General features: G+C 53.8%; 1 protein-coding gene across 1 annotated transcript in view; it reads left to right on the top strand.

Moving 5' to 3' along the window:
- The window catches only part of SMARCC1 (SWI/SNF related, matrix associated, actin dependent regulator of chromatin subfamily c member 1), a 74,374-nt gene extending 48,489 nt beyond the window's left edge, over positions 1-25,885 (top strand). The window contains exons 22-28 of the mRNA XM_036379240.2: positions 501-556; positions 2,455-2,569; positions 3,514-3,668; positions 7,447-7,581; positions 12,031-12,289; positions 21,386-21,550; positions 24,232-25,885. Of these exons, the coding sequence (XP_036235133.2) occupies positions 501-556; positions 2,455-2,569; positions 3,514-3,668; positions 7,447-7,581; positions 12,031-12,289; positions 21,386-21,550; positions 24,232-24,317 (971 nt within the window). The 3' untranslated portion in view covers positions 24,318-25,885. The remainder of the gene's footprint in view (positions 1-500; positions 557-2,454; positions 2,570-3,513; positions 3,669-7,446; positions 7,582-12,030; positions 12,290-21,385; positions 21,551-24,231) is intronic.
- Positions 25,886-27,285: the final 1,400 nt, after the last annotated feature.

Raw genomic sequence — 27,285 nt, 5'->3', positions numbered from 1 at the left:
TTGACCTTCTAACCAATCCCACAAACTATTCTAGATTCTAGAACATTGTGCAGGCACCTCCGTGGTGTTTCCATGGCTGGTTGTTATCCCCTGATCTCCAGAACGAGCTGTCATTACAGGAACATTTTAAATCAGTGGTTTATAAAGCAATAAATGAATTGCCACATGGTGCACGGGGATGCACTCCCAGCACTCCTGCTACAAGGTGCACCCATCCAGCACCTGGGACAGAGGCTCCGTAATCATCACCTTTCTTATTCCTTCTTCTGTCCTCAAGCTGGTCTCACTTGAACACCAGCTGGGCCCTGTCTGCTCTGGTTTAGGGCTGGGGGGATGGAAGTGCCCCAGGGCAGGGCTGGAGCAGCCTGGGCTGTGGCAGTTCAGTGCTGGCCCTTTGCTGAAGCCACTGGTGGAGAACAGCAGGTTTTAGTTAGCCCAGAATTGAGAGGGTCTGTGGGGACAATCCTAAAACCCTAAAACCCTCCCTGTTTGTTTCTCAGATGGAGCTGAGGAAGAGAAGATGGAAACAGAGGCAGAGGGGCAGCCAGCAGAGAAGGTGAGTTTGGGGCTGCTGCCAGGAGGCTCCTGGCACTTAAATCCTGAATCCAGGAGTTTTATGGTGCCTGTGACACAGGTGACAGCTGTGACAGTGTGTGTCCCCACAGGGACAGATCCCAGCCTCCACAGAGCTCCAGCTGGAGTGTGGAGTGACAGCAGTGAGGCAGCAGAACAGGGGATGCTGTGGGAACTGGGATTGCAGCTGCACATGGGGGGCACCCTCACCTGGGGGGCTCTGGGCAGCTCCTGGGCCAGGGCTCTGGGCACATACCTGCCCCCAGGACACTCTCAGTTATTTCACTGCCATTTCTGGCTGAGGGGCCTCCAGCTGAGCTGCTCTAGGAGAATCCTCCCCACAGGAATCGTGGCCTGGCCCTTGGGCATGGGTGTGTTTGTGATGTGGGGGTGATCCACCCTGCCCTTAAAGGTCACTAATTATCATTATCCTTCTACCTGTTGATCATGACCCCAAGAACACGCTTGTGGCTTTTTCATAAGCTGTGTCCACAGACAGGCGCCTCAAACTGCAGTGGGTGTTTCAGACATGAGCTGGGATTAAACCAGAAATTCCAGGATACCAGTTTAGTTACTGCTAAATTACTCTAAATTTAAATTATTACTATTTTATTTGCTTGTGTATTAATATAATTATGTTTAATATGTATTCTAATAAAATAATTATTTTAATTCTATACGCAAATTAAATTTTTAAATTTTTGTTTATTTATTATTTAATTCCTGCTACATTCCTGACAAATAAATGGTGATGGTTTTTTCTGGAGTCTGCAGCAACAGGAGATATTTCTTGTTGCCTCCTTCAGCAGATGAGGAGTTCAGACTAACCTGGGGCTGATCAGCCTTGGGGTTATTTCCCACTCTGTTTTCAGGTAGTTCTGCCACCCTGATCAACAGGGACATTTGGGAGAGATAAGTGGGGAAGACTCACTCAGGCTTGGAAATCTGCATATTCCCAGACATCCCAGTTCAGGAGTTTTTGTGCCCACAGAGTAACCCAGCTTGGCCTGGGTCGCTGGCCTTGGTCCAGTTTACATTTACATTTATTCACATTTTGGGTTGGTCTGTCAAATTTGGCTCAGGCAGCAGCCACCCTTTAAAATGTAACCCTTCCACTGTGGTAAGGAATTCATTGGAAGCCATAGCCAGAGTTAACAGTGAGTACCTTGTCTCCCTGCCCCTGTCCCCCAGTGCCATACAGAGTTAACAGTGAGTATCTCCTCTCCATGTCCCTGTCCCCCCAGTGCCATACAGAGTTAACAGTGAGTACCTTGTCTCCCTGTCCCTGTCCCCCAGTGCCATACAGAGTTAACAGTGAGTACCTTGTCTCCCTGTCCCTGTCCCCCAGTGCCATACAGAGTTAACAGTGAGTATCTCCTCTCCCTGCCCCTGTCCCCCAGTGCCATACAGAGTTAACAGTGAGTATCTCCTCTCCCTGTCCCTGTCCCCCCAGTGCCATACAGAGTTAACAGTGAGTATCTCCTTGCCCCTGTCCCCCAGTGCCATACAGAGTTAACAGTGAGTACCTTGTCTCCCTGTCCCTGTCCCCCAGTGCCATACAGAGTTAACAGTGAGTATCTCCTCTCCCTGCCCCTGTCCCCCAGTGCCATACAGAGTTAACAGTGAGTATCTCCTCTCCCTGCCCCTGTCCCCCCAGTGCCATACAGAGTTAACAGTGAGTATCTCCTCTCCCTGCCCCTGTCCCCCCAGTGCCATACAGAGTTAACAGTGAGTATCTCCTCTCCCTGTCCCTGTCCCCCCAGTGCCATACAGAGTTAACAGTGAGTACCTTGTCTCCCTGCCCCTGTCCCCCAGTGCCATACAGAGTTAACAGTGAGTATCTCCTCTCCCTGCCCCTGTCCCACCCTCCCCTCCCCTCAGGTGGAGAGCAAAGCCGAGAGCGAGCCTGAGGAAGGGGAGAAGGTTCCGGAAGGGGAGAGCGAGCGGAACGTGGACAAGGAGCCGGAGAGCGAAGGGGCTGCAGAGCCCAAGACAGGTGAGGAGAGCTGCCCCTGCTCAGCTCCTCCCCAGAGGAGCTGGGAGTGTTCCCCTGGGCTGCTCTGTGCTCACGGAGGCTCCACTGAGCCTCCCTGCAGAGCTCGGGCACCAAATCCCTCCCTGGGCATGCAGGAGGAGCTGCAGCCCCCAAGTGCCTGTGGGTCATAGAAAGGGGGGGGGTTGCCCAGATTCCACAACATTTGATCACTTTGGATGCAAGGAAGTGGAACTGCTGGAGGTGTTAAAGGTTGGAGCAGCCTGGGACAGTGGGAGGTGTCCCTGCCCATGGCAGGGGTGGCACTGGATGGGCTTTAAGGCTCCTTCCAACCCAACCACTCTGGGATTCTCTGCTCATTTCTCCTATTGGAAGTTAATATTTCAGCTCAGCTTCCCAGGGAAGTGATGCAGAGCCTGGATTTTGGCAGGCTGAGAAGTAACAACATCTACATAAAACCTTATTCTTTTTGCCATTTCCCCTGTGCCTCATAAAATCATGGAATGGTTTGGGTTGGAAGGGACTGTAAGGATCATCCAGTGCCACCCCTGCCATGGCAGGGACACTTTCCACTGTGCCAGGCTGCTCCCAGCCCTGCCCAGCCTGGCCTTGGACACTTCAGGGATGGGAATGGATATATTGCTTTTTTCCTGCAATCCAAGATTCAGGATTTTAGCACCATGTAGAATAAGGAGTGCTTGGATTTGATGGAGTTGATGTGGAAATGAGGAGGGGAGCTGATGGCAGGTGCTGAACTGAGAGGATGGGAATGAAAAGCATTTAAAGTTGCCCCATTTGTTGGATCAGATCCTCTCAAACTGGGGTTCCCCTGTCAGCATTTGGATGGGGAGCAGTGCTGGGACTGGGGATGAGTTAATTAGTGCCTGACTAATGAGTGTGGTGCATCCTGGGAACACGTGTAACAGCCTGGGCTGGGTGTCTTGCAGAGGAAAAGGAGGCAGAGGAGAACAAGGAGAACGTTGATGGCAGCAAGGACAAAGAAGCTGAGGCTGGGAAGAAGAAAGTGGAGCACGAGATCTCGGAAGGAAACGTGGCCACAGCTGCAGCTGCTGCCCTGGCCTCTGCTGCCACCAAAGCCAAGGTTGGTGCTGTGCCAGCAGCCTGAGCCTGCCTGCCAGGGACAGCAGAGCTGGGGGCTCACCCTCTGGTCCCTGACACCTCACAGGAGCACCAGTGCTGCCTGCATTTCTCCTGCCTGAGCCCCTGGGGGAGTTAATGAACAGGGTTAATTAAGCAGCTCTTTGGTGATTATGAGCTGGCTGAGCATCCCTAAGGAGTAGCCCCAAAGTGTGTGTGTGGCTTCTTGGCAAGGCTGGTGGCTGCTGGGGGAGCTGGGTGGTGCTGGGGGGCACAAACCCTCTGATGGCCTCTCCTGCTGCCCCAGGGCTCCACTCCAACCCCTGGGCTCTGCCTGGGGCAGACACAGAGGGATGTTCACTCCTGGCACTGCAGCTTTCAGACACCTCAGTGTTCCTGTGTTTTGCTAACAGCACGTTGGTGTGTCCCCTTAGGTCCTGTTTGTGTGTGGTCTCTAATGAGCTGTGTTGAATCAGCTTTTCTTTACCCTGTAATTAGTAATTGCACGCCGTCTTGCCTTTCCTTCTGCAGGAACCACACTGCTTTCATTGCTTCTAGAGTATCTTTCTCAAATCTGTTTTCTCTTTACAAATTTCTCTGGATTCAAGTTTTAATTTGGGTTTTTTTAATCGCTCTTGGATTCAGTATCACGTTGCACCTGCTTTATAAAACCAAGAGCAAGGCTTGGGTGTTTATTCCTGGTGGATTTCCATGGATAGAGTGAGGTGTTGTGTGTTCTATTAACTTTTCCACTCTGATCTTTGACTCTTTAACTTCAGACTTTTTCCCCAGCTGCATCCCCCAGAGTGAGGCTGGTGGGTGATGTCCTGTGCACTCCCTCCTGCAGAACCCAGGAGAGGGAGGGTGTTTCAGTTCTTACCTTTCAAACCAGGCTGTGAAATCCCACATGGCAGACAACTCCCTGTCCATTAAAATCCCAAACTGCAGCAAAGCTGAGGTTCAGTATTTTGGTGAAGTGCAGAGCCCAGAGTGGCTCTCAGTTCATCAGACTCACAGATATCCTCAGCCAAGTTGGACAAACCTGTATCTGTGTGAGAAGACATGAGGTTTAATCTGTGTTTTATGGAAGGCCACTTGCTCCAGGATGAGCTGCTGCTCCATTTTTCTGGAGATGAGGAGTTGGAGGGAGCAGGGGCCTGGCTGATGGCACTTTTCATTATGGCAGTAATAATGTTCTGGAAGAGCTTCAGCTTCCCATTGCAGGGAATAATGTATTGTAATTAGGAGGCTGACACTTGAGATACAATTCAGGTTCAGCAGGGATTTCTCTTCCCCCTGCCTTAAAAAGCCAGACAATATTAGAGCTTTGGGTGGTCTGTGTCTGAGGGAGTAATTAAACTCTTCATCATAAACTCTGGCCCTGCTTATGTGAAAAGCTGTTTTCCTTAGGATTTCATATCAGAGCAATATTGCAGATGGATTCTGAGTGAAGATGGGGGTTAAAGACAGGGGATTGAAATGAGGGCTGTGTTTGGGGTTTTTTCCCTTGTTATTGGTTTTTTTGGTTTGTTTTTTTTTTTTCTTTTGGGATCAGTGGCTTCCAGAAGTTGAGTTGTGCTGTTTGAGGAATGGTGAACATGAATGTTCAGGGTGAGACTCTGCATTTCACACAGACCAACAATTGAAATGCTTGCACAGGTTCTGGTTTCTGAACAAACAGCATTAGAATTTAAGTCCCTTCTGCTCATTTTCCTCTCAATGGACACCCAATGTGAGCTGGTTTTTCCTTTCTGTGCAGAAGCATCCCTGATGGCTCCTGCTCTTCTCCAGCTGGGACTGAGCTGCAGAACTGCTGCTCTTGGTCCATCTCTTCCCCTTCCCAGAGCTGTTCTGGTCCCAGTTTCACCTCCTGCCAAACACTGATCTTGTGACCTCTCCAAATCCCTGTTGGAGGTGCCTGGGACTGGAGAGATCATTCCTGGAAGCTGCTGATCTCAGAGGGGCTCCAGGAGAGCTGGAGAGGGGCCAGGGACAAGGCATGGAGGGACAGGACACAGGGAATGGCTCCCAGTGCCAGAGGGCAGGCATGGATGGGACAGTGGGAATTGGGAATTGTTCCCTGTGAGGGTGGGCAGGCCCTGGCACAGGGTGCCCACCCTGCATCCCTGGCAGTGCCCAAGGCCAGGCTGGACAGGGCTGGGAGCAGCCTGGGACAGTGGGAGGTGTCCCTGCCATGGCAGGGGTGGCACTGGGTGGGTTTAAGGTCCCTTCCCACCCAAAGCATTCATGCATTCCATGATTCTTTTTGGTAGAATCATTTAGGTTGGAAAAACCCTTTAGGATCACTTGCTCATTTATGAGTCCAGGCTGGTGCAGTGATGGGTTTATCAGGCATTTCAGATTACCCCTGAATTTGTGTTCCTGGTTCTCCTCAGCTGCAGCTGTAGGGATTTGTCCTTTGCCCATGGAAAGCCCTGGGTAGTGCCAGGCTGAGCCTCTTTGAGTCTGTCTAGGAAAAACTTGAGAGATAATTTTCTTTCCAAGGTGTATTTGGAGACCTGTCCTTTAACTAATCATGTGCTTTGATCAGGTGTTCATCCCATTGCATTATTAAAATTGCACATGTGAAACAGAGTGAAATGTTTGGTAGAGGACTGTGTATCCCCAGGTGATTCCCTCACTCTGAATTTTCATACAAACAAGTTTATTTTCCTTAACAGTGTTATTAACATGAGATTTTCTGTTCTGTCAGCTTTGTTTCATTATTTTTTGTGCAGCACTTCGGTCAGTTTTGGAACAGCTGCTGGAATTTCTCAGGGATATGGTGTTGGACGAGCTTGGGGTCACTCTGGTTCTCTCAGACCTGATTTGAAATTCACTTTAGAGAGTCAGGAGTGCATTTGCCCACATTTACTGAGCCCTCCCTCACTGCTGCTGGGTCAGGGAGGTGAACATTGTCAATGGCACAGTGTCACACGGCTTTGAGAAATTCAGATTCTGCTCAGGGTTCCAGGGAGGTTTCTAATGCTGCTTTCCTGCCCTCTGTGTTTGGTGTCCCAGTTTGGGGCCCAGCTCCCTCAGCAGGGGTCTGTTTGCAGCTGGAGCTGGAGGAGCTCCAGCTTTTCCTTGTTTCCTGCTGCCCCCAGCCCTCACCTTTCCCTGTCCTGTGACACACCTGTGAGCACACAGCCCCCCAGGCTGCACTCCCAGGGGCTTCTCCTGCTGAGCTCAGGTTTTAACAGAAACAGGGACGGGCATGGTGAGCACACTTGTCACACTCTGAGGGTGTGAAACACTTGCATGGCTGCCTCGTGTATCAGATATAGATGCACAGATCTCTGGTGTTATTTATGTGGGGATATAAATGGCACGAAGCTAATCCTTATAAAAATCAATTTGCCTTCTGCTTGAGAAAAATCTATTTTAATGGCAAAGATGTGGCAGTGCCATCTCCCTGATTTGGGGTCATTCTGGGTCACAGCCTCCTGTGTGTGTCCTGCTGGGAGCTTTTTGGGTGACCCTCAGCTGACTCCTCTGAACAGCTCCTTCCTTCTCCCTCATTTGCATTCCCACTGGAAGGGCTCCCTGTGCCCAGAGCTGGATTGCTCTGAGCATCCTCCACACCTCTTGTAGGAAACCTTCACACCTGTTTATTTGATTAAACCTAATCATCTTCCAAGGCCTCTGGTTCCCAGCATAAGATTTAGAATTCCCTGTTTCGTGCCACAAGTGGAGCAGGATGGCTGAAGCGGCAGATTCCCTCCCTCCCAGCCCCTTCCTGTGCCCAGTGTCACACAACACCCCCTGTGTTTCATCCCCAGCACCTGGCAGCTGTGGAGGAGAGGAAGATCAAGTCCCTGGTGGCCCTTCTGGTGGAGACTCAGATGAAGAAGCTGGAGATAAAGCTTCGCCACTTTGAGGAGCTGGAAACCATCATGGACCGGGAGAAGGAGGCAGTAAGTGCAACTGGGGATCAGATCTCTCACTGCAGATTCTGTGTGCCAGCACCTGGAAAAGCAGCAGCTCCTCCCCTCCCCTCTGTGTCCCTCTCCTTCAGCTGGAACCCACAGTTCCCTCCCACAGTGGCATTTGGGCCCTGTCCTGCTCCATCCAGTGTTCCTCTGTCCCATAAGCAGCACACTGGGGTATCAGGATTTGCTTCCTCATCCTTACCCTGCGCAGGAATGTGGAATTGAGCTTCATGTGGCCCTTTCACATGGATTGTGTCTGACCTCAGAACAGCTTTGCCCTGCCAAGAGTGAAAGGGGTGGAGCCCTCCCTTCCCTAGGGGAGGGAGCCAGCCCTGAGTGCCTTTCCCCTGACCCAAGGGGTTCCAAGGACACAGTTCAGGGTTTTGGGGGCACTCAGCAGCTCCTGGGAAAGCCCTGCAAGTGGGATGTGGAGGTGGAAGGGGAATGCTCAGAGTGCCAGCCTCACTTTGTGCTGCTGCTGATGGGTTTGCCTGAGCTGGGAAGGCAGCAGCAGCTTCAGGAGAGGGGAAGGGAGTGAGGTCAGGACATGGAGAGGAGCTGTCTGCACCTGGATTACTCAGGAATTAGCAGCAGTTGTGTCACGTGCAGTGCCAGAGGCTTTGGAGAAGTGTTTCCTCTCCAGCTCCTTGAAAGATGACTCAAAATCTCACTTCTATCAAAATGGACAGTTTTTAATTTCTTTTTTCTGTCTGTAGCTGCCTCATTGTTGTGAGTAGACAGTTAATATGGATGGGTTGAAGATTCAGACTGTGCTATGTTGATTCATAATTCCAGGGATTTCTGCATTTACCCTTCTGTGTGAATTTAATGGAATTGCAGCCCCATTTGGCATTCATGGAAAGGGCACCAGGTCCAACTCCTGCTCCTCACAGCACCCAAAACTAAACCATGAGCATCCTGCAGGCATTCCCTGAGCCCTGCCAGGCCTGATGCCATGGCCACATCCATGGAGAACCTTTTCCAATCCAGAGTTGCCCTAATCACACTGATGGAGTCTGACAAGATGTGGACTCCTCTTGGAGCAGGATGTCAGCAGGAATTTCTGGATTGCTCCACATCCTCCAGTGTTTCAGTCTGTGTTTGATTGGCAGCTCAGGAAATGGACCCAGCTCTTTTGGAAAGGTTCCCTGCAGATTCTTTCTTTGGGGGATATATTCCATTAGTGACAGGGAGGTTTTTTTTCCTCCCTTTTGAGGCATATGACATTTCCCTTTTTAAAAATGTGCATACAGATTTTCCCCTTGGCTTCCTGGTGGTTAAATTCGCTCTTTTCACCTGTCATTGTGGATATTTAGTGGAATAATTAAGGCAGCAAAGCCTCCTTGCTGCCACTGCACCCTGGGCCTGTCATTCCTGCTGCCCTGGCTTTCCTTGCAGGGAGGGAGCAGGGGCTGTGAGTGCTGACAGGAGTCGGTGCTGCAGCCTGCAGGGTGTTACATCTCAGGCAAAACACATTTATTTTATTTGTGTTTGAGCTGAGCAGTGTCAGCAGTGCCACTGCTGTGGGAAACCAGGGGATTGTTGGTGGAGCTTGGCCCACCCACAATTTCTAATGGCACCTAAAGCTTTGCTGGTTCTGTTCAGGGAGGAATTCCTGAATCCCTGAGGCTGGAAAAGCCCTCCCAGCCCATGGAGCCCCAGCCGTGCCCAGTGCCCACCTTGTTCCCAGCCCAGAGCACTCAGTGCCACCTCCAGGTGTTCCTGGGACACCTCCAGGGATGGGCACTCCAAACCTCCCTGGGCAGCCCCTTCCAAAGCCTGACCACCCTTTCCATGGGGAAATTCCCCCTGAAAGGAAGCTCTGTGCTGGAGATGAAGCTGTGGCACTGATTTGTTGTGTGAGTGGCCATTAAGGGCTTGTAGTTGCCCCTGCTGGTGCAGCACTTTGACAGCAGCACAGACAGGGGTGTTGGATATTGTCACTGTCAGCTGTGACACCCAGAACCACCTCCCTGAATTCCAGCTGGTTTCCTGAGTGGGCTTTTGTGGAGAGGCTCTGCTGGAGAGGGTCCAGCAGGGGCCACAGAGATGTTCAGGGCTCTGGGGCATCTCTGATGAGCAGGGACTGCAGGAGCTGGGCCTGCTCAGCCTGCAGAAGGGAAGGCTCACAGGGGATCCCATCAATGCCCACCAATCTCCCCATCTGTGTGCCAGGAGAAGGTGCCAGACTCTGCTCAGTGACAGCACCAGGAGCAGTGGCACAAAGCAAAGCACAGCAGCTCCAGCCCAGCAGCAGGAACAGCCTCTGTCCATGCAGGGCCAGAGCCCTGGAACAGCTGCCCAGGGGGGCTGGAGTCTCCTCTCTGGAGACATCCCAGAGCCACCTGGACACAGCCCAGGGGACCCTGCCCTGTGCCCTGGCAGGGGGCTGGCCTGGGTGGCATCCAGACCCTCCCAGCCCAGGCACTCTGGGGTTCTGGGGCAGAGCTGACCTTGGTGAAGGCTCCCAGCCTTGCTCCTGCCTCATTCCTGCAGGAATGACTGAGGTGGGAGGGCAGCTGCAGGTCCCTGATGGAGTTCCCACTGGAAATGTGTTATTTAAAGGAATTGTTTTAGTGCCAGTTTGGGGGCAGAGCTGGGGGCTGTGTGTGAGGTGGGACAGAGCCTGCTGCAGAACCAGGGCTTTGGGTTGGCACTGGATCCCAGGCTTAAGCTTGGCTCAGCTTTAGCACCAGCTCACATTGTAACTTGTCTTTCTGTGCCTTTTTTCCTCTGTCCAACTGTCTTTCCTGATCCCAAGCACAGGGATTGTGTAGAAGGGAAGTTTTCCCTGCTTTTCCTCCTCCGATGTGAATTTTCAGGCCCTGGCTGCTCTTTGGGCATCCTTGTAAAGACTCTTTTAAACTGTAACGGGATGGGGTGCCACGAAGAGAGCAAAGCAGGGCCACAAAAGGGTCTCAGAGGAACAAAAGTGTTGCCTGAGCCTTTGTTTGGAGTCATTTGCAGGAATTCCTCTCCCAGCTGTCTGCCACCTCGGGAATGTTTCCCCACACACCCCATTTCCCCGGTGGGGTGGATTTATCGGGTGCTTCCCTCAGCAGATGAGAGCAGAAAAGAGCCAGGGCAGCGTGAATGATGCCATTGTGGCCGGGAGCAGCTCCCCCGGCCGGGCTCATGTTTAATTCATGGGCTTGGCCCAGCTGGGGCTGCTCAAAGGCTCCTCTGTGAGCTGCCTTCCCCTGCCCTGCCTGCCTCGTCAGCAGCCAGCCTGCCAGCACCACTACTGAGGCAGCTTGGGGATTTTTGGAGAACTCCTGCTAGGTGAGAGTCTCCTTGGCAACCTGCTTTTCAGCTGAACTGTGGAGCCTACCTTAAAACACTGCTTCAGGATTTGTACACGAGTCACGCAGCCCCGGGCCCGGCTGTCCATGGATATAACAATATATTATTGTATGTATTAATGTAATAACGTGGGAATGGGTCAATATTCCTGCAATAAGTCAAACATCACTTCCTTCAGCAGAGCCCTGACCCATCATACAGATGCCCAGTGGTAGGAAATGCTTTCTGTAGCTTTTTTTGTCTTTTCAAGGAATCTCAGACTGGTTTGGGTTGGAAGGATCTTCTGGATCATCCAGTTCCACCCAGGGCAGGGGCATCTTCCCTAGGCCAGATTGCTCAGGTCCCACTCTCTACGTGACTTCATAATTAATCAAAGCAGCCTATTTGATGTTAATTGGCCTAAATTAAATGTGTTTTTTTACATAAAGCTCTTAATAATGCAAATCTGTGTCTGGCTGCTGTGACATCCGATTCCTGCACTCACAGGGTGGAGAAGGATCCTGCCTGTGATCCCTGAGCTCCTGCAGCTGCACACACCTTCTGCTTCAGGCTTCCCTAGAAAATCCCCTGAGGTTCCTGCTCTCCCTCATTCCAACATGCAGAAGATGCAGAGGAAAACCCCCCAGTTTCTCCCAGAGCTGTGCTAGGGCCGAGTTCTCAGTGCAGAGCTCAGTGAGTAACGAGCTGTGCTGCTGAGAGGCTTTAGGACAGAACGAGGTGAGTTCGTGTGTCCCAGCTAGAAAAAGCTGCAGAGCCTTTCCCAGAACCTGCTGCAAACATCCACAGGACAGCAGTTCCTTTTGGGTTTGGGATGAGAGACTTCTTCCAACCCAACCCACTGATGGGCAGGAGCAGGTGGGAAATGCACCATTGCTAACCCAACTCTGCCCTTCGTCCTGTCCTGGAGCAGCAGAGGCAGGAGATGTTTGAAATGCACCATTTTTCACTGACCTCTGTCCTGTCCTGGCACAGCTGGAGCAGCAGAGGCAGGAGGTGTTTGAAATGCACCATTGGTAACTCATTATTAACTCTGTCCTGTCCTGGCACAGCTGGAGCAGCAGAGGCAGCAGCACAGCTGGAAATGCACCATTGGTAACTCATTATTAACCTCTGCCCTCTGTCCTGGCACAGCTGGAGCAGCAGAGGCAGCAGCTGCTGACTGAGAGGCAGAACTTCCACATGGAGCAGCTCAAGTACGCCGAGTTAAGGGCTCGCCAGCAAATGGAGCAGCAGCACAGCCAGAACCCCCAGCAGCCCCACCAGCACCCCAGCGGGCCTGGCATCACCCCCCTGGGGGCACCAGCACACCCAGGGCTGCTGCCCCACCAGCAGCCCCCACCCTACCCCATGATGCACCACCAGATGCCACCTCCTCACCCACCTCAGCCAGGTAAGAGCTGGGAGCAGGGAGTTGCTGCCCTGAGCCTGAGCAGCGAGCCCAGAGGGAGAGGGGCTGCCCATGGGGCTGTGGATGCTCTGGGTTACTGGTTTATAATGGGGCCACTGCCAGACACAGTTTGCTGCTGCAAAGATGAGCCATGCATGTTCTGCAGCTTTGTTGTGGAGCTCCCACCCCCATTCCAGATGTGGGGAGGAGGTGTTTTATGGAGGGGGGAACCCCAGGAGTCAGGAGTGGGGGAGTGCCAGGGTGGGAGGCAGTGGGCACCAGCAGCAGAAATTCCTTCCAGCCACAGGAAAACACTTTCCTCCTTCAGGGACTCATCAGCCCCAGAGCAGATTGTCCAGCAGGGCTGGGAGTCCCCTGCCTGGGACAGTCAAGCTCTAAAGTGAAATATGAAGCTGCCCCAAGCACTTCCAGATGTTTTTAGGTTATTTGTATTTCCCTAGACTTGTTTTATGATGGGTGATCTGAGCAGATGCTCCTTCAAAAACAGTCACTCCTCAAATTCTCCAGTCCATGGCACACCAAAAGTGCAGAAATTAAGGGAAAGGACTGGGAGGGGCAGCAGGGGTGGGAAGCTCCTTAAGGACCTTCTTTGGCAGGAGAGCTGGCTGTGAGAGGTTCCTGTGTCCTGCCTCATGGTTTGGTGCCAGGGGAGGGTCTCAGGACTCTGTTGGTCAGAGGGGTCACCTGCAAGTCTCCAGTGCAGCCTGTCCTGCTGAGGGTTGGGTATCTCCAGGGGTGGGTACTCCTGATTCCAGAGGGTGGGGTGATCAGGTGAGGATGTGAACTGGCAGCTTTTACTTGCTAAAGGTTGTTGAAATGGTAATTTAAAATCAAATAACGGTGCTGGCACGTGGGAACCCGGCTGTGGGACTGGATACAGCCAAGGAGGAGCTTGACCAAAACCTGCTCCAGAAGCAAACCTGATCAGTTATTAGCCAAAAATATTTGGGAAGATTTTTCATAGGCAGCTGCTGAAGAAGCTGGAAAGTTTGGGTGTCATAGTCCACATAGAACATGGCAACAAGAAGCTGCAGGAACTTGGGTTTTCCTGTTGAGACAAAAAGTGTTTGGTTTGGGAGGGAGCAGAAGGGCCCAGGAAAACAGCAGGATTTGCAGGTGAGAAGGAAAATGGAAAGGATCCAATCCAAATGGATCTGCAGAGTAATCAGAGTGGGTTCCCTCAGCAGGGGCAGAGTTCTGGTGCTGGGCAGGGAGGGAAGAGGTGTCTGGTGAGGCTCAGGCTCACTCTGCTTTTAAGGCTCAGGGAGTTCCTGGGTTTACTGTGGACAAAAATCCCTGGGACTCTGTCATGGTTTGACACTGGCACAATGCCAGTGCCCCCATGAAGATACCTTCTCCCTGGTAGCTGCTGTGAGATGTGACCAGGAATAAGCAAAGCAGGCTCCTACTTAGGAAAGAAAAGAAAACAGAACTTTATTAACTACTCTACAACTACAAATAAAAAGGAACACACACACACAGGGAAAATGAAAACCTCACAAATGCATTTCCTCCTCCCCCCACCAAATTCCAAACACAATACATTTATTCCTCAAATCACCAACTCTCGGTCCAGCACCACCTTTTAGACAATCAATCCTCAGTTCATCAAGAGGAGAGGAGTCCTTCTTGTACCATGGGCTTCCCCTGGAAACACAGCTGAAGCTTCGTGTGTTTCTGTGTCACTCGTGGCACTGCCCGGAGTACATCTGCGTCGTGACCTCTTCCTTTCATGTCCAGTGCTGTCACCACTGAACACGGACCAGAGCTGCTTCTAGGGTTGTCTTTTAAGGATGCTCTGTCCCGATCCAAAAAGGGCACAGTCTCTCCTTTGGGACACCTGTCCCCACAGTCTCTCCTTTGGGACACCTGTCCCCCCCATATTTTTTCACCCCCTGGGGCCGAGGGGCATCAACACTGAGCAGTCTCTGTATCACAAGGATCACGGGTCTGTCCATCTCTCCTTTGGGACACCTGTCCCCACAATCTCTCCTTTGGGACACCTGTCCCCCCCATATTTTTTCACCCCCTGGGGCCGAGGGGCATCAACACTGAACCCTCTTGGTTCTGAGGCCATTGCCTCCCCCTAGAATGCAGTCTCTGTATCACAAGGAACATGGTTCTGTCCATGGCTATACAAAAAGAGTCCAGCAAAAGCCACTCCATCATCTCTTCCCACTAGGATTCTTCTCTATTCTTCTACTATCTCTCACTCGCCCAGACCTCTCTCACACTGGCCCATTTCCTTCCTCATCTTCCACTCTATCTTCCAGGAGAGGTCAATGTTCTGTAAAGTTCTCATTCTCTGAGAAGGGGTTAAAAGCTCCTACAAGCGGCCGGCTGCGCCCCCCCCCTTCTTCTCCGTCCCAGCCGTGCTGCCAGGACAGGCCCATGTTTATCCAGTCTCAAGGTTACAGTCCCAGGCAGCGGCTCTCTCTCTCTCTCTCTCTCTGTGTCTCTCAGGGGGGGCTGCCCGATGGCTCCCGGTGTCTCTCTCTCTCTCTTCCACCCTTCCACCCCGGGGCTCAGGCCTACCTCTCTCGGCCACATGGCTTTCCCCTCCCCCTGCCCAGCCAGCAGCTGGGCCGGGGGAGAGACCCGAACTCTTTCCCACCGGAAACCCAAGAGGACCCTCCCAGGGGAGAGCTCTGCTTTTAACCCCCTGTTCTCAGAGGCGTGTCTATGTCCTAATGGCTAGGTTAAATGCCAATATTAAAGTCTGAATATCCATTGACCAAAAACACAGCATCCCAAAAAACACATTTCCTGTCAAACCACCACAGACTCTTTGGGAGCTGGTATGGTTTTTGCTGGAATTAGACTGGGAGTGTGATAAAACAGGGTGTAGTTTTAGACTCTGAAAACCTGAGCACAGCTCAGGGCTGCTCCCATGAAGGAATAACCTGGAAAGGGACAACTGGCAAATGAGAGCAGAGGGAAGGAGGGAACCCTGGCACATCCATACACAGCTGTCCCTCCCACACTGCTGTGGAGACTGGGACAAGGTTAAAGCATTTGTTAATTGGTTCAAGTATTTGTTCACTGGGGGCTGAGAGCTCCCCTGGCTCACTCAGCCCTGTGTTACTGCAGCCCTCACAGCCCTTCAGGCTCTGCATTCCCCGAGCAGGGACAGGGAATGGGCTCTGTCCATTAGTCACAACATCTCTCTTCCAGCTTTGATTAAAGCTGCTCAATAGATTGGCTTTCCCAGCAGCACCTCCCCTGGCTGGGGCTCAGCTCTCCTGGCTCCCAGCAGCATCCAGAGCTGTCTCATTCCCCAGGACCAGGATGTGCCCTCACCTCCTCTGACAGTTCTCTCTTTGATGCTCTTGTAGAGGGAGGAATTTGAGGCCCACTCTAAGTTTGGAGCAAACCCCTCTGTGTCCCCAGCCAGAGCCCAGCTGATCTTGCCTAGAAAGCAGAGGAGGCTCCTTGCCTTGAGTTCTTCAGAGGAAGTTTGTTAGGAATGCCTGGGGTTAGGGAAGCCCAGGGGTGCCAAAGCTCTTTGGCTGCACAGTAGAGTTATTCTAGCTTGGGAGCATGGAGAGGAAATGTTGAATGTCAGCTTGGTCACCCCACAGCTGTGAGTGCCCTCAGTGGATCTGCCCCCGAGTCTCCTGCAGCCTTTGTGGAGATCCCAAAATTTGGTGAGTGTGAGGAGATCATGGAGTCCTGCAATGGTTTGGGTTGGACCTTGAAAATCACCCAGTGCCACCCCTGCCATGGCAGGGACACCTTCACTGTCCCAGGCTGCTCCAAGCCCCAATGTCCAACCTGGCCTTGGGCACTGCCAGGGATGGGGAGGAGAAACCCCCAGACCCCTGAGAGTGATCCAGGGGCACCATGGAGCAGCTGGGCTGGGAATACCCGCCCAGCTCCTGCTGTGCTGGCCAGGTTTCACTGCAGGCCTCACCTTGGTGCTCAGCGGTGGTTCCTGACAGGTTCTGAGCTCAGCAGCAGCTGCAGGTGCCACCCTGGGCTCAGCAGAGCATGAGCAGAACACCCTTGAGTGACTGATGAGAGCTGAAGGGATGGGGGGAAGCAAAGGGAGGAAAGGCTCTGAGATGGCATTGGAGAGGAAAGAGAGGAGGATAAATCCCTGCTCAGGGCAGAAGCAGCGAAGTCAAGCTCTTACCTAAAAGTTAAAAAGAGAGGCTTCTCCCAGAAGTCTGGTTTTTAGCTCAGGTGTCAGTCTGGACATGGTGGTGGAGAACATCTCCAGCGCTGGGCCCATCTGGAGAGCATCTCCAGCCAAGGGTCACCCACTTCTCCTTGGCATGGCCGTGTCTGGTTCTGCTGGGCCATAGAATTCATTTCCCCTGAGCTTATTTATTCCTTTGCCCTGGAATGAAAACTTTTAGAATAGGAAAACAAAGTTGGGTTCCAATTTCACTGTGAAAAGCTGCCCCTTGTCATTGCAATAGGAAATCAAATTCCCAGTTTCTTCCCATGGTACCACTTTGGGCACTCCATTGATTTCTCTCCAAGCCCTGGGTTGGTGATCAATGGGGTGAGAACTCCTGGTTCTGGTGATACTCACGGTGTGGAATGGGAGAAACTTCTGGAAATCCTTGGAGGAAGAGAGCTGGGAAGCAGTAGCTGTCATTGTTAACTCTTCCTTCAGGTGGGATTGTCAGCTGGTAAACAGTTTCTGACCTAAGGCAGAAATGGAATGAGGAGGGCAGGATACACTTCCCACCACAGCTGGATGAGCAATTTTAATAACCTTTTCCCTGATAGATTTTACCTGCTTTTCTGTCAATGGTTGAAATACTCAAAAAAAAGGGACTTTGTCAGGAATTTTGGGCTTGGGGTTTTTCAGCTGCTGAGCATTTCATTATTTGTGGCTTTAAATTGAGTTGCTGGACACTATTTGCTTCCTTATTGGACTGGTGATGATTCCAGGGGGCTTTTTGGGTACAGGATTTTGAGTTTGCTTCCTTTAGGTAAATATTCCCTGTCAGCTGTCAGTGCTCCCCATTTCTCCATCAGATGTGCAGAGCTTGCAGGGAGCAGTGGGATGGGAGGAAATCCAAGTCAGGGGGTGGTGAAAGGGGCTGGAGCTGATCCGTGGCCGTGCAAGCAGGGTGTAATTTGGGATTGGAGCTGTCAGGGTGGTTGGTGACACAGGGACACTGACACCACCTTGGGCTGCCTCTGCTGCAGTTTGGCTCTTTGGGGCTGGAGTAGTGAACAAAGCAGTAAATACCTGATGCATTACAGAACTGCTGGCCTCAAGCAGTCAATCAGTGACCCCAGGACAGCTCCTCTGGAGGGACCAGCACTGCCCTCCCCTCCCCTGCTGAGGGCTGAGCTCTCCCTGGGGTGTTGGGTGCGGGATCCTTTCCTTGGGATGTTGGGTGCAGGATCCTTTCCTTGGGTGTTGGGTGCAGGATCCTTTCCTTGGGGTGTTGGGTGGGGGATCCTTTCCTTGGGGTGTTGGGTGCGGGATCCTTTCCTTGGGATGTTGGGTGCAGGATCCTTTCCTTGGGTGTTGGGTGCAGGATCCTTTCCTTGGGGTGTTGGGTGGGGGATCCTTTCCTTGGGGTGTTGGGTGCAGGATCCTTTCCTTGGGGTGTTGGGTGCGGGATCCTTCCTTTGGGTGTTGGGTGGGGGATCCTTTCCTTGGGGTGTTGGGTGCGGGATCCTTTCCTTGGGGTGTTGGGTGCGGGATCCTTTCCTTGGGGTGTTGGGTGCAGGATCCTTTCCTTGGGGTGTTGGGTGCAGGATCCTTTCCTTGGGGTGTTGGGTGCAGGATCCTTTCCTTGGGGTGTTGGGTGGGGGATCCTTCCCTTGGGGTGTTGGGTGCAGGATCCTTTCCTTGGGGTGTTGGGTGGGGGATCCTTTCCTTGGGGTGTTGGGTGCAGCATCCTTTCCTCAGGAGGGGGACAGCAGCAGCTCCCCAGAGATGCTCCAGTGTCTCCTATGTGCCCCCTGGGAATGGTGCCCCTGGGAATGAGGGGCTGGGAATGGTTCCCCAGGGAATGGTGCCCCAGAGGGGCTGGGAATGGTGCCCTGGGAATGGTGCCCCAGGGAATGGTGCCCCACAGAGGCTGGGAATGGTGCCCCTGGGAATGAGGGGCTGGGAATGGTGCCCCAGGGAATGGTGCCCCAGAGGGGGTGAGAATGGTGCCCCTGGGAATGAGGGGCTGGGAATGGTGCCCCTGGGAATGGTGTCCCAGAGAGGCTGGGAATGGTGCCCTGGGAATGGTGTCCCAGAAGGGGTGAGAATGGTGCCCTGGGAATGGTGCCCCCAGAGCAGGGCTGGCTCTGGCCCGGGAGGGCTCTGGAGGGAGGGCAGGAACAGAAATGCTGGGTGCCAGTGCAGTGGAAACTCTGCCTCTCCTTCCCCAGACACGAGGCTCAGTGAGTTGCTGTGGTTAATTATTCACACTGCTTGGCTGGGGAGGGGGAGGGAAGGGTGGCTTTGCTGCTGGAATATCCCTGCCCATGGCAGGGGTGGCATGGGATCAGCTTTAGGGTCCCTTCCAACCCAAACCATTCCAGACTCCCAGAGCCTGTGAAGCCTGTTCCCAGTGGGAAGGAGCACACCTTGGGATGCCAGCAGGTGTTCCTGGGGCTGTTCTGTGCCTCTCCCGTGTCGGGGCTGGGAAGCAGCTCCTCCAGCAGAGCAGGGTGGCAGCCAGGCTCATCCCCAGAGCTGCTCCATGCCCTCCCAAGGCCATCCTGCACGGAGCCCTGGCTGTGTCCACAGGTTTTCCCTGCACAGGCTGGGCAGGGAGAGGTGCTGGAGGATTTGGATCAGCTCCAAGCCTCATGCATCAAAACAAAACCCCTCTGGCTGCTTATCAGCCCAGTGCTCCTCAAGTGCTGATTTAATAGAGGGAGAGGCTTTTTAATGGAGATAAATACCTTGGAGAGCCTCTGAAGGCAGCTCCTGCCCGTTTCCCTGGGCTGTGGAGCTGCAGTGGTAGCAGGGGAGGGTGAACCTGCCCTGCCCCTCCGTGTGAGGGGTTTTCAGTCAGTTAAATCTCGTTGTGTTGAACCTTTGGGCTGGATCTCTTCCTGCAGCTGCTGCTCCTAAGCTCTCCCCCCTATGTAGGTCACACTTGCACATTTTCTGCTTGAGCCGCTGTCTTGGAGCGCTTTCTCTTGGAAAAAAAGAAAAACATCTCTGTGAAGCAGGGCTGTGCTTGTGCTGTGGTGGCAGCAGTGGTTTCCCCTTGGTTAATCCCACTCAGGGTGGGGTCAGTGCCTGGGTGCTCTCACTTGGGTGTTTCGGAGCTGGGATGGGATGGGCTCATTCCTCTGCCAGCTCCCTAAGGTAATTTTGAGATGAAAATGTTGCATCCTGTGTCAGGAAGGGGAAAAAGCCCCACACAGAGGAGCTTCTCAGCTTCTGCACAACTTCAGCTTCAGCTGCTTGGTTTTAAACCTCCAAGGTTTAACAGGGAGAAAAGCTCAGGACACTCCAAGGCCCAGGGAGGAGGGAGCTTCCCAGTGAGCATTGCTGGGACATTTGGGGTTGATTTGGGTTGCAAGAGACCTTAAGGATCATCCAGTGCCATCCCTACCATGGCAGGGACACCTCCCACTGTGCCAGGCTGCTCCCAGCCCTGGACCCTGCCAGGGATGGGACACACTTTGCATTTATGAAGAAAAGACACTTTATAAAGTAGGTTTAGTTTCTGTTCAGTGGTGGTTTTAGCTCAGCTGGGGTTGATTTGCACATAAAACACCCTTGAATCTTCACGTCCCTGTGGGTTTGGCAGCCTTTCCCTGAAGGAATTCGTGCCCAGTGCTGGAGTTCCACTGAAGCCACTCAGTGTGTAGTAAAGTCTGATTCAGCTTCAGGTGTTTCAGAAGAGGGATTTTAATATTAATCACTTCATTAGTGAGAGAGGATCTCGTAGGCCTGTGGTGTTCAGGGATGGCCAATATTGAGGCTCCTGTCAGGTGGCAGCTCCCAGGCTGGGAATTTCTCAGTTCCCACCTTTCCTGGGCCTCTCAAACACAGCTGTATTGTTCCAGTTTTTATATTTGTATTCCCTGATCAACCTTTATTTTGCCAGTGAATGACACCCCTCGTAGCTGTGAATGCCTCCTTCTGCTACAAAGCCTCTGAGTCTCTGGGAGCTTGGAACTGGATGATTTTCCCAATATCCCATTCCTCTGGTAGTGAGAAGCCATTCCCTGGCTCCTGTCCCATGTCCCAAGTCCCTCTCCAGCTCTCCTGGAGCCTCTTTGGCTCTCAGGTCCTTCCCCCTTTGCCTGGGGTTAGGGGGCAGGAGCTGTTTCCATCCCTGTCTCATTAAAATCCCGTCCCTCCATGGAAGTGTGATGAAGGAAATGGAATTGGATTGTGCCAAACCATCCCTCAAATGAGATTTAAAGCATGGGAAACCTGTTCCTTCCCTGGAACAGGGAGGTCTCGAGACCACAGAGCTGATTTGTGAGGAAGAGCCTTGCAATCTTCCCTCACAGCACAACAGGGAATCAGGGTAGGAATTCCTACCCTGTGCAGCCCAGTTTGAACTGTATGATTTCAGTTCTCTCACCAAATTTATCCATGAGGAGGCTTCATGGCTGCTCCTTTCCATCAAGGCTCTTCCTCTGATGCCTTGTTACTGCATTTGCTTCCCAGCACCTGCATTCCATGGATGCCCTTTCTGCTTGCAGTGGCTTTGCCTCTGCTGTCTCCCACTTCTCCCTTGTGGGGAGCTTCCAGGTGCCCCCTGGCCCTGCCTGGGGTGTGTGCTGGGGGTCAGAAGGCATTTCCTGGGGTGTGCTGGGGGTCAGAAGGTGTTTGCTGGGGGGTCAGAAGGCATTTCCTGGGGTGTGCTGGGGGTCAGAAGGTGTTTGCTGGGGGGTCAGAAGGTGTTTGCTGGGGGGTCAGAAGGCATTTTCTGGGGGGTCAGAAGGCATTTCCCGGGGTGTGCTGGGGGGGTGAGAAGGGAATTCCCCCTTGGATAGGCTGGGGTCTCCTGCTGAACCCCAGTTTCCTGGGGTGTGGAGCGCACCTGGAGCCGCCTGCGCCGCACGGTTGTGCCAGGGCTGGGAGCAGAACCCTGCTGCCTGTCGCTGCCCGGCTCTCACCGTGTCTGTCCCTCCCTGCAGGCCAGCTGCCGGGCTCCCTGCTGCCGGGCCAGCCCCTGCCGGGCCGGATGATCCCTGCCAGCATCCACGGCGGCGGCGGCGGCGGCGCGGCCCCGCCCGGCATGGCCCCGATGGCCGGGAACCTGCTGGGGCCACGCGTGCCGCTGGCTGCCCCCAACGGAATGTGTAAGTGCAGCCTGAAATGGGGGGTGATCCTGGTAATCCTGGGCTCCCCTGCCCTGCAAACCCCTGCTCCTGTGGGAACAGTGGGATCTGTGTCAGTGCACCCTGAAAGGGATGGATAATCCTGATAGTCCTGGGCTCCCCTGCCCTGCAAACCCCTGCTTCCTGTGGGAACAGTGGGATCTGTGTCAGTGCACCCTGAAATGGATGGATAATCCTGACACTCCTGGGCTCCCCTGCCCTGCAGACCCCTGCTCCTGTGGGAACAGTGGGATCTGTGTCAGTGCAGCCTGACAGCGGGGTGATCCTGACACTCCTGGGCTCCCCTGCCCTGCAGACCCCTGCTCCTGTGGGAACAGTGGGATCTGTGTCAGTGCAGCCTGACACGGGGGGTGATCCTGACAGTCCTGAGCTCCCCTGCCCTGCAGACCCCTGCTTCCTGTGGGAACAGTGGGATCTGTGTAGGTGCAGCCTGAAAGGGATGGATAATCCTGGTAGTCCTGGGCTCCCCTGCCCTGCAAACCCCTGCTTCCTGCAGGGACAGTGGGATCTGTGTAAGTGCAGCCTGAAAGGGATGGATAATCCTGGTAGTCCTGGGCTCCCCTGCCCTGCAGACCCCCTGGTTCCTGGGAGTATCAGGATCTGTGCTGCCAGGGATGTGCTGGAAGCTTTAAGTGCTCCTCAGCCCTCTGGGCATCCCAACACATTCCATTGTTCTTTATTTTATTTATAACATCCCTTATTTTATTTATAACCATGCAGAGGCTTGGTGGTGATGATCAAAAGCCTCTCCTGACTTTAGTGGAGGGTCAGGAATTAAATGTAATTTCTAAATAGCGGAGGTCAGAGTAGAATCCAGTTCAATTATTCCTTACTGAAAACTTGGCACCCTGGAATTGGAGCATGGAAATCATGATTAGGAAGAAGGAGAGGATAAACCATGTAAAGAACATTCCCAGTATAAAATGTGTACCTCCAAAAATGAAGTTGATTTATGGCAGCCAAAAAAGCAGCTGGATCAGGAGCCATGGTGTGGGAGTTGTTGAATGAGTGTGAGAGTGTGGCCAAGCTCAGAAGGCAGAAGACAAGCTGGCACAGAGAGGGATGACTGAGGAATTCTCCATCAGGGATTCCTCAATAAATTTGCCATTATTAATTGCAGCCTGGCCCAGCTGCTGCTCAGGAATCCTCACCCCAAAATGCTCAGTGTGGCTCTCACCAGACGAGCAGGAATTGCCATCACTTGTAGTACCTCTCCCAAAAAATAATTGGGAAAAGCCCTTTAGATTTTGGCTTCAGCAGCAGGAGCTGCTGTGAGCTGTGACTCAGGGCGTTCCCAGCCCCAGCAGGAGAGCTCTGTGCTATTTCTGCTTGGGCACTGCTCCTGTTCTCTGCTCCCCAGCCTTACTTTTCCCTCCTTTTCCCCGAGCCTTTACCGCTGGGAATGTCTCGTGTCAGCTTGTATTCCTGTTTGCACTCTTCCCTTCCCTTAATTTCTCCTTTTTTCCTCCCCTGCTAAACAAGTCAGTCATGTTCCATTAGCATCTCCTCTCTGGGCACGAGGCTGGCCCTTTGTACCCTCCTTCCTCCCCTCCTCACTGCATCTGTGGATTCCTCTGCTTTAACCTACATCCATCCTTCAGAGGGAGGAGCAGCCTCTGTTGATACCAAACCTATTGTTCCCTCTGTTTTAAACAGAGAAGAGCTGTAATTTGGGCTGGAGCACAGAGCTGGCAGGTGAGAGGTGCCAATTCCAGCTCTGCAAGTTGCTTGGCGTGGATTTGCCAGCTGCTGAGCTGCATCCCCAGCATCTTGTCCATAAAAATATGGGAGCTTTTTGCTCTTTCACGGAGCCCATGCAGTGCTGGGTGGTGGAAGAGCAAACTAAAGGTGCAGCAGAGCTTCAGGAGCCATTCCTGGGCTCTGGCTGCAGGAACTCCCCTCGGGCAGACTGTCTGTCCTGTGGGCTGGAGACACGCGGGTGTTGTGTCCCTTCTCTGCGTCCAGCCCCTCCTGCTGTCCCAGTTGTGTCCTCACTGTCCCCGTTGTGTCCTCACTGTCCCGTTGTGTCCTTCCCTGTCCCGCTGTGTCCCCGCAGACCCCGGCCCGGCACAGCCCCCATTGTGTCCCTCCGTGTCCCTCCCTGTCCCTCCCTGTCCCCACTGTCCCGTTGTGTCCTTCCCTGTCCCGTTGTGTCCCTGCAGACCCCGGCCCGGCACAGCCCCCCTGCTGTCCCTCACTGTCCCGTTGTGTCCCTCCCTGTCCCCCCTGTCCCTCCCTGTCCCCACTGTCCCGTTGTGTCCCTCACTGTCCCGTTGTGTCACTCCCTGTCCCTCCCTGTCCCCCCTGTCCCTCACTGTCCCGCTGTGTCCCCGCAGACCCCGGCCCGGCGCAGCCCCCATTGTGTCCCTTCCTGTCCCTCCCTGTCCCGTTGTGTCCCTCCCTGTCCCCACTGTCCCCCCTGTCCTCACTGTCCCGCTGTGTCCCCGCAGACCCCGGCCCGGCGCAGCCCCCATTGTGTCCCTCAGTGTCCCGTTGTGTCGCTCCCTGTCCCCACTGTCCCGTTGTGTCCCTCACTGTCCCGCTGTGTCCCCGCAGACCCCGGCCTGGCGCAGCCCCCATTGTGTCCCTCAGTGTCCCTCCCTGTCCCCCCTGTCCCTCACTGTCCCGCTGTGTCCCTGCAGACCCCGGCCCGGCGCAGCCCCCGCCTCCCGCGGAAGGAGTGACCCCACCCCCGGCCGGAGCCCCGCCGGCCTCTGCCGCTCCCTAAGGCAGCCCCGGAGGAGGAGGAGGAGGAGGAGGAAGGAGCTTCCACAGCAGCGGAGTGGTGACCAAAAGAGAATTCCTCAGTTCCCTTCTGTTCCTGGGGAGGTGTCCCCTCCCCTCCCGGCCGTGGGCACGGCTGGCACGGTTGGCATGGTTGGCACTCCCCTCTCCCCCTGCAGCCCCCAGGGCTCGGTGTTGCCAGGGGAAGCTGCAGGTGGGGGTGCCAGGAGTGCCTCCACGTTGCTGCTGGGAAGTCCTTCACCCCTTGGCCTGCTGGCCTTGCAGAGCTCCACGCTGGTTTCCTTCCTCTTGGTGCTTTTGGCTTCTCCTGCAGGGTGAAACAATCCAGGTTTTAGGGCAGGAGCTGAGCTTTAGGATGTGCCCACCCCGGGGGGATTGGGTGTTCTGGGGTCTCTGGGCTGAGCAAAGCACCGAGAGCAGAGGCCAAACCAGAGCTTGGGGCAGAGCAGGAGAGGCAGGGGCACAGCCCAGCAGCCAGGCCTGCAGGGATTCCTGGTGGCTGCAGCCACAGCTGCCTCTAACTTATTACAGGAAATATTGATCCATGGCAGTGAAACCAGGAGTGAATCAATCAGAATAAAACCACTCAATGGTAGGAGTTCTCTTGCTCCAGTTTTTACCTTTCCTTTGCCTTTGGAGGTGGTAGTTGGACCTTCCCTGAGTAGTTTGGTGCAGTAGCCAACTGAGGAATAACCCCCCATTTTTAGTCCCTCTTTTTGGAGCATATACTTTGTACTTTTTAAAATGAAGAAAACAAACAAAAAAAAAAATTAAAGTAGGTAGCGAAGAAGTGCTAGAATTTGGGATTGGGTTGGGATGGCTGGGATGGGAATGGCAGAACTACCTCTGGACAGCCAGGGCAGCAGCTGGGACAGCTCCTGTCACCCCAGTGCAGCTGCAGGGGTGGGGAGGGCAGCAGCTGCAGCAGGCAGACCTGGGAGCACTCCAGAGCTGCTGCTGCTGCTGCACACCTCCAGGCTGCCAGAACTTGGGGAAAAGTCCTGCAAAAAGTCCTTTTCTGCCCGAGCTTCGGGTTCTCTGCCCTCCTCCTGGCCCAGCAGCGTTTGGGGTTTCCCTGCCGAGGGTCTGGATGCTGCTCCTTGATTTCAGGGATGGCTTTTGTCCAGGTTGGGCTGGAGAGAGGCTCCCAAAAACTCTGGAACCTCCAGAACCGCTTCCAGCATTTAAAAATTCAGGCTTTGCCAGGTCTTCCAGCACAGGGGCCTTCCCATTCCCCTTCCCAAGGCTTCCTTCCCCTCCAGGCTCTTTGGGGTGAGCGTGGGATTTCTGGTGCAGCCCTTAGTCCAGTTTAGAGTAACCTCAGGTTGTTTTTAGCGTGAGCAGTTCCCAGGATCCAGGTGGAGACTATTTTTTACTGTCCTAGTGCTGATCCTGCCGAGGACCTGGGTCCTGGACTCTGTTTTGTTTCTGTATAAATAATCCCTGTGCCCACTTTTTCACCTGATCTCTGTATAGGGCCGGTTTGATTCCTGCAGCAGCCACCCAATTTTGTGAAATAAAAGCAAAAAAAAGCGGTTTTTGTACAAAGCCTGTGGAGTTTGTGAAGTCTCCTTTGCCTCTGTGTGTGTGGGAAGAGCTGGCAATCGTTGCTGTGTGGGAACTGGGCTGTGTTGGGGCTGGGTGTGAGCTCCAGAGGAGCAAACACAAACCCTGAGCTTGGGGGAGGCATGGAAGCCATGGGGGAAGCACAGACCCTTCCCACAGTGGGAATGTGCTGGGGGGACAGGTCCTGTCAGGGTTCAGAGCTCAGGGAGTGGCTGCAGCAGAGCAGCCCCACAGCATCCCTGCTGTTGGGGTCCTGCTTCCCGCTGGGATCAGGGCAGCTCTGATGTGCCAGGCTGGGCTGGGGGAGCCCTGGTTCAGTCCTTCTGCCCTGCCAGGTTCAGTCCTGCTGCCCGTGCTGCTCTTCCTGTGATCCCCCCGGGCTCCTCAGGCTGCAGCAGGGCTCATGTGCTGATTAAACTGAAACCAGAATCCAGTCTGGATGATATTCCAGCCATTCCCCTGCCATGCCCAGTGGCAGCCTCTGCCTCAGAAGTGGCACCTCTTCCATTCCAGGCATCCTGTAATGCCCACAGTCCTCAATTCCCTAGGAGGGAAAAGCCCAGGGATAGAGCTGTGTCCCTGGCTTCAGGACATGCCATGAAAGGCACATTCCCAGCTGGGAATTCTCCTTGGATAGGCTGGGGGGTCTCCAGGGCTGGGGTCTCCTGCTGAGCATCCTCGTGAGGGCTGCTTGGAGCTGCCCCTGCTCGGGGCAGGAAGAAAAGGGAAGGAGCTCTTGGATCTTTGCATCCCAGCAAGGCTTGTCCCAGCAATGGTCATTTCTCCTCCTCTCATCCTGAAGATCATTTTCCTGAAGGATGCACAGAAACTGGTAAATCATAAATGTCAGTTTTGGAAGTTTTCTTTTTACAGGCTTCAAATCTTCGTGGTCGCAGCCGCTGCCAAGGCCGGGCTGGGCAGAGCTGGAGTGAGGCAGAGAGGGATGGATGGGCTTTGGGATCCCATGGATGGGCTTTGGGATCCCATGGATGGGCTTTGGGGTCCATTGGATGGGCTTTGGGATCCCATGGATGGGCTTTGGGGTCCATTGGATGGGCTTTGGGGTTCATTGCATGGGCTTTGGGATCCCATGGATGGGCTTTGGGATCCCATGGATGGGCTTTGGGGTCCCATGGATGGGCTTTGGGGTCCATTGGATGGGCTTTGGGATCCCATGGATGGGCTTTGGGATCCCATGGATGGGCTTTGGGGTCCCATGGATGGGCTTTGGGGTCCATTGGATGGGCTTTGGGATCCCATGGATGGGCTTTGAGGTCCCATGGATGGGCTTTGAGGTCCCATGGATGGGCTTTGAGATCCCATGGATGGGCTTTGGGGTCCATTGGATGGGCTTTGGGGTCCCATGGATGGGCTTTGGGGTTCAT

The sequence above is a fragment of the Molothrus ater genome, chromosome 1 (genome assembly GCF_012460135.2).
Source record: "Molothrus ater isolate BHLD 08-10-18 breed brown headed cowbird chromosome 1, BPBGC_Mater_1.1, whole genome shotgun sequence".
Taxonomy (NCBI): Eukaryota; Metazoa; Chordata; class Aves; order Passeriformes; family Icteridae; genus Molothrus; species Molothrus ater.
The sequence above is the reverse complement of the archived record's forward strand: the minus strand, read 5'-3'. Positions and strand labels throughout refer to the sequence as shown.